The 11,395-nt window shown below is 36.1% G+C and overlaps 1 protein-coding gene across 1 annotated transcript in view; it reads left to right on the top strand.

The window, feature by feature from the left end:
• Window positions 1-2,056: 2,056 nt before the first annotated feature.
• LOC141433255 (very long chain fatty acid elongase AAEL008004-like) overlaps window positions 2,057-11,395 on the top strand; it is a 40,780-nt gene continuing 31,441 nt past the window's right edge. Inside the window, exon 1 of the mRNA XM_074095216.1 lies at window positions 2,057-2,259. Within this exon, the coding sequence (XP_073951317.1) occupies window positions 2,253-2,259 (7 nt within the window). The 5' untranslated portion in view covers window positions 2,057-2,252. The remainder of the gene's footprint in view (window positions 2,260-11,395) is intronic.

Genomic DNA, 11,395 nt, shown 5'->3' with positions numbered 1-11,395 from the left:
GATTAAACATTGATTTTAAGGGACCAATACCATCTCGCACCCAGAACCGATACATACTGACAATAATTGATGAGTTTAGTCGTTTTCCCTTCGCTTATGCGTGTAAGGATGTATCTTCAAGAACGGTAATCAATTGTCTCGAAGACTTGTTCTCCACTTTTGGTACTCCAGCGTACATCCACTCCGACAGGGGTACATCTTTCTTATCAGACGAACTTAGACAATTCTTGTCTTCCGTCGGGATATCATGCAGCCGCACTACGCCTTACAATCCCCAGGGAAATGGGCAGGTTGAACGTCTCAACGGCACACTGTGGCGAACGATCCAACTAAACCTCAAATCAAACAATGACGATATAGTAAACTGGAAAAGGCACTGCTACCGGCGCTGCACTCTATAAGATCTCTCCTGTGTACGAGCACTAACACAACGCCGCATGAGCGCATGTTCAATCACCCACGCCGTTCTCAAAACGGACAATCTTTGCCGACTTGGCTACATTCGCCTGGACCGGTATTTATGAAAAGGCACGTAAGAAGCTCCAAGTATGACCCCGCTGTACAGGAAGTCCAATTGTTGCAGAGTAATCCAGAATACTCCTTTATAAGACTGCCTGATGGGCGAGAGACAACAGTCTCCAATAGATCGTTAGCTCCAGCACCACGAGCTGTTGACGATGACCTTTCAGATGACGAACTTGACGATAACCAATCCGAAGAAATCTCTGCCATTCAAGACCCGCCTGCCAACATCGATCCGAATGCAGGAATCAGCCAACTTCGGCGTTCAGGCAGAGATCGCAGACCTCCAGCCTTCATGCATGACTACGTCTCTTCGTAGAGGGGGCGAATGTGATAATAGCCTCCTTGCGTGTTTATAAGAAGACTTGTAAATATCTTATTGTCCATGGTGTCTGACATTGTCTGTCGCTATGTCATTCTATCAACAACTATGTTTCTTTACCATGTCCTATTTTATTATTGAATAAAGCCAATATTCTATTTGACCACAACCAACCACCAGACCACATGTCATCGTGTATCTCCCTCATACATTCTGTGAACAAAGAATTCGGCAAAACCAAAAGATTATTTACATTATTATTTACACGAACTTGCTTGTATAAGACATCTTCCTGTAACATAAAATTTCTGTACGACCTACTATTATTTTCCACTAATTTTCGTCTTACCATATTACAAAAATCATCTGACAGTTGGGCTACCTTCACTTCTGGCATCTGCAACGCATATAAAACTAAACCATCCTTTTGTTGCGAAATATTTTCTTGCACATCTCTCTCATACCCCGCACCTCCACCAATTTGTAGTGGACGGACGGTCCACTATTCTATTATTGCCCTATTAAGCTATAAAGCAAATAAAATCACTACTTTAGTATATTTTTGTATGTATTTCAAACTCAAGTTCCTACGTTGGCAGCTAGAATACCAGTCATCTGTTTAACACCCTTGCGTCCGTTTCCTATTATTATTTAAAAACAGAACTATGCTGCCAGCATCGAATCAACGGACACAAGAGGTTAGTACAGTACTAAGCAAGGGATAAATTTAATTATATAGATAGATACCTACTTAAATACATATTAAACACCCAAGACCCGAGAACAAACATTCGTATTTTTCATACAAATATCTGCCCCGACAAGGGAATCGAACCCGGGACCTCAAGCTTCGTAGTCAGGTTCTCTAACCACTAGGCCATCTGGTCGTCTAAACCGAACCTACAGGATTAAACACAATTAAAGAAAAAGTTTGAAAATATTGAACCACAAAAATAACTAAACTTTTCATAGAAATGCCATAAAATACAAACTAATGTTTTGCGTTTTTAAGGAAATGGAATTTATAACCAATGCAACGATAGCAAAATATACATAGTTCCAGTACTCCTTACTTTTAATTTAGCTGCACACGAATATTTTTACTTTCACTTGAAAACAAAATGTTTCAATTAAAATCAGCAGGTTAAAGTAACTACATTTTTTTCATCTCTTAACTGCGCGTGAGTGCTTATTAGGAGAGGTAGACGCACAGCCGTTGCATTTTTAATCAATCCCGTGCCGCGATCGCTCGTCCTAGGTTGACCGAAAAAAAAAATACAATTTTTGAATTGAATTCGTTTTTGAATTCTGATTTAAAATTTTGGGCTGTGAAAGTGTCGTGTATTTTTATTATTGTGTGTGTTGGAAAAAAATTGTTGTTTTTGGATTGTGCCAGTGCAGTTTTGCAATGAACGGTAAGTTTTTTTTTCGATATTGTTATATATAATTATTATTTGATTCATTTATTTTCACCGACAAGTAATTTAATTCAAATTTGGTTTGGGTAGTAAGTAAAACTATTTGTCGTATTTCGTATTTCATGGTTACTTTAAAAAATTTGAAATACTACAAAACTAAGTCTTAGATACATACTTAATATATCAAAAGATATAAAACAAATTATCTTGATGTTTTTATATGGTTTTATGTTTAAGGCGGTGATCCTTGAAATTTAGGTATTGATTCGTGTAGGCTACGCTCTTAAAGATACCCACTCTCTTCCGTGCTGTTCACTTGCAAAAAAAAAGTATCTACATAGTTTTGATCTTAAAATGTCACATGTTAAGCAAGAACTACTCAATTATTTCTTTTAGTAGAAAATTACCTACCATGCGACTTGGACATAATTAATGCAAAACACTGTTTTAATCTGTCATCTCCCAGGATAACAGGATCAAAGGAATTTGGGCACAAATTTGTGCCTCTGGGAGAGGACAGGTTAATCGCGTAGGTATAAGTATATCTTAAGATAGCCAAGCGAAAACTAGTAGGTAATGTGATTTATGATAGATAAGCTCACAGTTAAAAAGTTGTTGTAAAATTTAATTTGTAAGTAATAAATGTTTGCCTATCGCTTTGATATTTACCTTTACTATGCTTGTTCTTTTAGCACAAATAAAAAATTGTCTTGACCTGTGTTTTAATTGGAAATACTTGCATAAAAAAAGTACTTAAAACCAATAATAATTCAGTTATATTTTTAACCGACTTCAAAAAAGGAGGAGGTTCTATGTTCTAATGTTTATATTTTGAAATAGGCATTTAGTCATCATCATCATCCCAGCCTATATACGTCCCACTGCTGGGCACAGGCCTCCTCTCAGAACAAGAGGGCTTGGGCCATAGTTCCCACGCGGGCCCAGTGCGGATTGGGAACTTCACACGCACCATTGAATTGCTTCGCAGGTTTGTGCAGGTTTCCTCACGATGTTTTCCTTCACCGCAAAGGTCGTGGTAAATTTCAAATGTAATTCCGCACATGAATTTCGAAAAACTCAGAGGTGCGAGCCGGGGTTTGAACCCACGACCCTCTGTTTGAGAGGCGATAGGTCAAACCATAGGCCACCACGGCTCTAGTACATTATTATTAGCATTAGGCATTTAGTACATTATTATTATTCTGAAACATACACTTTTTATGATTTTGTGGGTAATTAAATAAAATAGCGTCAGGGTAGACTGAACGTGTAATTCAGTATTTTTTGAGTACCTACTGCCGAGTAAGTAATGAGCATAACATTTTAAAAAAATTATACAATATTACACGTCGCATTTTCCGGGATAAAACTATCCTATTTCCTTCTCCGGGACTCAAACTATCTGTATTCCGAATGTCATTTAAATCCGTTCAGTGGTTTAGACATGATAAAGTAACAAACAAACAAACAGACTTACAACCTTTCGCATTTATAATATTAGTGGGATGGGATCAGGCGCGGATCCAGGCCTCAAAAAAGGTTGTGGTCACAGCCACCCGAAAATCTGTCAAGTGCGAGTCGGAGCGTGAACTCGTCCATGAACAATCATGACTATGAACGACTTATGAATTTGAATATTTCCCTTTTTCTGGGCATCAAGACATTGCATTGGCTATCCAAGCATCTCGATAGACCGTGAAAGTGTGTCGTCACAAGTCTATTAGAGTTGTGGGCATGCTCATCGTGCCCACTACGGTGGATCCGCCCTTGGTTGGGATGCAATAAACTCAGAGGATTAAAATAATGCGAATTAATTTATGTAGCTTTGTTTTTTATTTCTGGAAGAAAAAATAAACATGAAGAAAAAATAAAATTTACTTTAGCGGGGTTTGAACCCCGTACCTTCTACTTGATAAGCAATCGAACTACCACTGAGCTAAATTTGTAAAAGAGCTGTCAATGCTGTCATGCACAAAGTTTAAGTTACTGACGTAGATGACACCCAATTGACCCTACCTTTTACAATAGTCTGCAAGTAAATTTTTAATTACTTTGTACGAAATCTGAAAAAAAAAATTTTTTTTTAAATATCTTGAAACTGATTCACAGGATAACTTATGTTAATGTACCAAGCACTGTGTCAAAGTTAAAGCAAATGTACAAAAACACCCAACACAAGATGATGCTGGTATTACAGCACCACCACCCCACGTACACAGATACTGTAATACCAGGATATTTAGGTACTCATTTGATTTAGAGGTAAATACTATTTATCAGATAGCGATGTCAAATGGTTATAATAATAAATAAAAAAAGGTTGCGGGTGAGTAAAGAAATTATTTTAGTTCATTAGCTGAAATTTACACACATAATGTGTATTTTTATTGCCACTAAAACAAATGAATGATTAAAATAAAATAGAATTAACAATTAAACGGAATCTTAGTACAAGAAACTTGTTGTTTGAAATTTTATTTACAAAAGAAGAAGTATGGATTGCGTTAATTTATACGCATTTTTCACCTAGATCTGTTTAAATTAATAATGTCGTGAGAATAAGATCAATGAACGAATAGCACGCACGGTATTTTCCTATTCATTTTATTTTTGCGCAGCGCCAATCAGTACCTACCTGTTTATTTCCATTCTGACCAGTAATATAGCTTTATATAACTGACTAAATAGATTGGTTTCTTTTTATATTGAAATATAACAGTATTGGCGTATAAATAAATAATACTGTAGCCGTATTGTTTGTAATGATGTCAACAAGATTTTTTTCTCGAAAGATTTGTGCGTCACTCAGGTATGCTATTAACTATTAATGAATATTAATTGCACATATACTTAAGTGGAAAATATATGGTTAATACGACTTGGACCTAGCGCAAGTAAACTGTAGCTAAGTTAACATATAATTATTGTTGGTTAAGGCGCCAACGTCTACTATATACATATATATTTTTCACTTCTCATGCTCGTAAAGTTGGTATTTATGCTGGATCTAGGGACATATTAGTAAATTGTTCAACAAGAGAGGAAAAGAACCAATATCACACGAGGTAACTTGGCACCCGAGCATAGCGAGGATGCCAATATTTCAAGTGTGATATTGGTGTTTTTCCCAAGTTAAACACTACTTTTTATTTCGACTACAAGGAAAGTAAGTAGGTAATAGTTAAATAAGTGAGTAAAAATTGAGCGAAATTTTTAATTAACACAGAAAAGATTATACCCACTGACATTAAATAATAATTTTATAGCTATATAACTGTCATCAGGTGTTTCGTTTAAAAAAGTTTCCACTTCTTGAGAGGTAAAAACTTCTTGCATTTGTAACCATTAGACTGTTTTTTCAAAAACAATAACTAATTTGTTGAAACTCTTTAAATTGGCATTGTTCATATTTTACCAATGTACCCTGATTCGAAAACCATTTCGAGGGACAGGGTTTTTGAACAACTTCGTCCTATTCTGATTCAAAAATACTTAAGGGTTACGAATATATAGGCAAAAATATGTTTGACCTTAGTTAGACCTTCGTATTTATTTAAAGGGATGAATCCATTTACCTGAAAAGTAAATCCATAAGTATCTAGGTTTATCTATGGTATCTGTCACGCAGAGCCCGTATTACGAAGCGCAAAATTCGAACTTCGTATCTTGCCGTCCCGCTGACGCTTATATTATTTAATACGAGAGTGAGAGGGACGGAACGACACGAACTTCGATTTTCTAATTTCGTAGTACCCCCGAAGGTCGCAGGCAGACATCGATGTCAGTTAGTTGTCGCATACATGTTTGACATTAGCCAAAGAGTAAGTATTGACATAAAAAACAGAATGTACTCAAGCAGGTTTCTGCCTGCATGATATAAACCTGAAAAGATTAAGTCCCTACTCACGCCTATTACAACTACGGACGTAGAAAGATCGTTCAGTTGGTTGAAATGGATGTTAACAGAAAGGCGCCCTAGCTTAACTGTTCCAAATAGAGAAAAAATATTAAAAGTTTATTCTGAAAATCACGTTAACTACTAAATTTCCTGCAGGTAATTTTTAATTTAATTTTTATTATTATATCATGAGGCTTGGTAGTAAAGCTAAAGTTTTAAAAACTATATTAGAAGAATTTTAAGAAAGACTTTTACTGAACTGTTTACGGAACCCTTCATGTACGAGTCCGACTCGCACTTGACCATTTATTTTTTATTTTTATTCAAAGATTTTACCAAACGAAGTATGCTTTCGCGCCAATTGCGAGCTCGACTTTTTATTGCTTTATTCGTCCATCCGGACATGCTAAGTTCTACTGTATACAGCCTCGTCATCAGGACTTATACCTACTATGAAGTGCAAAATTCGAACTTCGAATCTCGCCGTCCCGTTGGCGCTAATATTTTTTAATAAGAGAGTACCTACCTACCTAGTAAGTGAACAATTGTTTCGACTGTTGCTATTTAATTTCTTCTCAATCGAAGTGAAAACAGAGTGTAAAACTCGAGCATTACTTAAACCCATTTTCCCCTCGATGTGTCTATCCACCCTCGCCGTACCGGGTCGGGTGGCTACATGAACGTCTCGGGTAAAATGTCTCACTTTATGCTCTTGTTGTACAATCTGTGTTTGGTTTGCCCGCCGTCTATCTGTCAATCCATTTTTAATATATTATATTAAAAAGCTGCATTTCTTGAACTATGATACTTTAAACTTTAATAAACTGCACGTAGAAATTTCAAGGTTGCCAGTTGATGTTGCGTCGAAGAGACAATATAAAGATCAGTTGCTAGGTGCAACTTGAAAGTATTTCTTATAAAAGTAGATAGATACAGTCACAGACACTGAATCGCGTACCAAGGTGGAACTGTGCTAATTGATGTCATAGTGACATGAACGAAATCATTGTGAAATGAATTATGAAAACGTCCTCCCGTTTTACGCGATTCAGTTTCCTTGTCTGTAGGTAAGTACTTCTGGTCCGATTGACTGAATACTTGTAATATGTGTAAATCCAATAACGATACACATGACTGTTTTCTTTTACTTGTCTGAAACTTAGATTAGATTAGATTTATTTATTACTTTTTGAAAAAAATACATTATAAACACATGTCAGTTAATTACAAGAAATTCACAAAAGGATCGTCAAATGTATACAAAAAAAAAATCTTATTACAATAAATTGTCAGCAAACAACATAGGAACAACAAATCAAAAATCTTATAATAAATACTACTACTACTTGTTACTCATAGAGTAAATAAATACCTAGCACAGCTCGGTCGTCCACGTACTTTATAATAAAGATAGTTTTGCGCAGCATTAGTATACCGCCTTAAATTCATTCATACTCATGCGCGATATGATACCGTGGTTTCCGTTACTTTGTGGAAAATCATGCGCTCGAAACCGGATTTTTTATATACTTACCTATTATATTATTAAACAACATTGCTATTTCACACTTGATATTATCTTTTTCTTCTTCTTGTTATGATAAAATAAGAACATTTTCGCATAAGTATAACAATAATTCTTGCGTCTTGAAAAAAAACAATTTTTGTTTTTAATATTATATAGATAAATAAATATGTATACAGCAGCGGCAGCGTATAAACTGGTTGTTGTTTACAACATAATCGCATTTAACAGATAAACAATGTTTGTTACGAAGACGCTCGATGTTAGGCCTGGTTTTTATGATACAACGTAATACATTGCGGAGCTATCAGGATATGAATGTGATAGTCAGTCGCTTGAAACTGCAATGGAAATACTACTTTTATTATTAATTCGTGCCATAATAGCAGAGTTTAGCGTATATCGCTTGAACCAACAGCACACTAAGCCACTTACTATATTGAATCCGGCATTAGGTACTTTGCGGAGGTCCTTATCAATGAACTAAAACAATTACTTTGCTCAACCGCGACCTTAAGCCGAGTTTAGACTTGCAAGAAAAATCGTGCAAGTTGTATTACATTGCGGCGCTCGATTGACCACTACAAACTCGTTGGCTTTACGGCCTCGCAATGTTGCACGATTTTTCTTGCAAGTCTAAACTCGGGTTTATGACAGCTACGTTTATGCAAGATATGCGTGTTTATGCAGTTCCTCCACCGCCACACTGTAAGAACACACATAAATCACACATACCCATCTATCACCACCATCACACTACACTGACGCGTTTCAAACTCAACCAGAGCACATCTTTAGAGCAACATTACACAACCGTAGGTACACCATGCTACCAGATGTTAGACTGAACCAAAACAAAACGTTTTAATTTGTCAAGCACTGTACCCACCTATATTTTTTCCAAACAAAACTACCCACAAAATATTAATAAACTTTAATCTTCAAATAAAACTACCTACCTTGAATTTTTATTTATGTACTGTTAAGGCGTATTTTATTAATCCTAAAGGTAGACCTCCGACTAGAGCGGCTCTATCCCAACGGCCGCAGCGTCAGAGCCGCTGCGTCAGTGTCGCAGCGGCTCTGACGCAGATTGTCTTCCGAGCAGCGCGACTCCGGTGTCAGTTTGTTGTTATTTAAATAAATTTTATTATTATTATTTATTATTATTATTATTCCGTGCAAAATAACCTCAAAACTACGTGCGATCCCAGCGATTGCGCGGCAGTGCTTGCGCAAACATGGCACGGCCGCTATCGCTCGGCGATACTGACGCAGCGCCACTGTCGCGGCGACAGTTACGCTGCGTTCGAACGTTATAGTCGTTCCAATCGTTTATTTAACTTTTGACAGATCACGCACGTGAAGTTTTACAATAATTTTCGGTACAATATACTACAGAGAATACCGTACTTCATGGACGGGTACCACAGATTACTAGTATTCACGGATCGGATTGCATGCTCTTGAATCGATCTCACAAAAATCGTATCAAAAATCGATTTAAAATTTGTATTTATTTTGTCAATTTTAATATTAGATCTGACCACACATTCGATTTTATCGCTGGAGCCACTTAGCAAACCATTTAGTCGAATCGACACTAAACAATTTAATTTTGTATTTTTCGCCAAATTTCACTTCGCCAAATTTCACTTCCCAAAAAACTTCTCGCAGTAGTTCATCTCCCAAACGAATCTTTAGCATATTTACATTTCGCATTTTATTAAATTGGTCAAATTATAATTTGGTATAATTTTACTTTGTCAGGTTTTATTACGACAAACGTTTATTAAGCAAACGTTTTCTTTTGGCTAATATTATATTCCAAAAAAATGTTTGTTAAAAATGACACTTCGCACACAAACCATCCTCAGAAACCAACTGCTACCAGAAAAGTAGGTTAGGTTAGAACTGCGTCCCTCACAGAAACGAACTGCTACCAGATGCAATATTTTGGGAAGAGTACGTAATGGCAAAGGATACATTTGACTAATTACACTGGGTAATATGAAACATGACTAAGTAATGGAATTATTGTAATTTGCCAAAAAAAAAATACTAGCTGTAAAATTGCGATGTTGTTTTAGCAAATGATTTTTTGCCAAATGATAATTTGAGTAAAATATTTTGGGATGTATAGTTTGGGAAAAGTTTTTTGCTCATACATCAGTAATCCTAATATTTGACATTAAAGTAAACGCGTTTGAGACGTTGTTGCGTTGAAAAAAAATCAGTAAGTGCTTTGTATCTTATAACTGATATCATCTGACGAACGCACTTCCTACCACAAGGTAGCTCGTGAATCAATCAATCATAATAATGTTTCATAATCATCCCAGCCTATATACGTCCCACTGCTGGGCACAGGCCTCCTCTCAGAATGAGAGGGCTTGGGCCGTAGCTCCCACGCGGGCCCAGTACGGATTGGGAACTTCACACATACCATTAAATTGCTTCGCAGGTTTGTGCAGGTTTCCTCATGATGTTCCGCTCACCGTAAAGCTCGTGGTAAATTTCGAATGTAATTCCGCACATGAATTTCGAAAAACTCAGAGGTGCGAGCCGGGGTTTGAACCCACGATCCTCTGCTTGAGAAGCCATAGGTAAAACCACTCGGCCACCACGGCTTTAATAATGTTTACCTTGTGTTAATTTTATAATTACATAATCAAATAAGTATGATAGCCATATATTATATATGGAAACTAAAATATGGTAACTAAATAAAGCCTGTACTAAAATACCAGAACAGATTTATAATACTGTAATGTAATGTAATTCTTTCATTATACTTTAGTAAAATCAAAACTAATAGTTAGTGAAAACACAAAATTAAATAAATAGGTGAAAGTGTGTGATGTTCGAGCGTTTTGTGTCTCATATCAAATGTCATACATAACTCTCACACGATGATTGTCACAACGAAAATACGCGGAAAATACAAATCGCCACCCACTTTAATCAATCCAGGTTCAACATCGGTTCTGGCTGGTATATTTTAAAATAATAATTTCGTACCGCGGTCTACGGTAGACTCGAATGAAATGCACATCAAATTGAAGAGCGTGAAAAGTTAGTCGATCCGAGTCTACAATTTGTAGGCGGAAAATTTGTATTATCGAGTATTTTCAATATAAAATTGAATAAATTGCTAATGGCGCTGCAAAGTAAATGTCAATGTTATCACATCAATCATCACAGGTTCGTATTCCGTTCTCCATTGTGACCTCTAAGGTCTAATTTCTCGATTGTGAGACAGAGACATCATAGTTATTTGGGTAAATAAGATTTTGAAGAAATATCTTCTGGTGAAATACCGATACATATAGGTTAGCTGTGAAAGTGTTTGTGGTAATACTAAGGCTGGGAATATACATACGTCAGATTGTTCCATATATACGATAGTCTTTAGACTGGCAAAAAAATCTACCTAATATTATTTATGAGTCCACCATCCACCCGTCCATTTTTGACCATGAAACTATCGCAAGACTCACTCACTCACTTATTTTAAATGATAACAAAACGGATAACTCACGTCTGAAATCGAGTTCCCTTTTTTTAAAATTTTAATTTTGAATTTGAAATCGAGTATCCATCTTGTTATTATTTTAAATGAGTCTACATTTTACCCGAGCGAAGCATATTCATAATGTAGTTTTAAAAAATAATTAGCTGAGACGATAACGCTAAAACGCTGAATCTTA

The sequence above is a fragment of the Choristoneura fumiferana genome, chromosome 12 (genome assembly GCF_025370935.1).
Source record: "Choristoneura fumiferana chromosome 12, NRCan_CFum_1, whole genome shotgun sequence".
In the NCBI taxonomy this organism is placed as follows: Eukaryota; Metazoa; Arthropoda; class Insecta; order Lepidoptera; family Tortricidae; genus Choristoneura; species Choristoneura fumiferana.
Note: the sequence above shows the minus strand (reverse complement) of the source record. Positions and strands in the feature narration are given on the sequence as shown.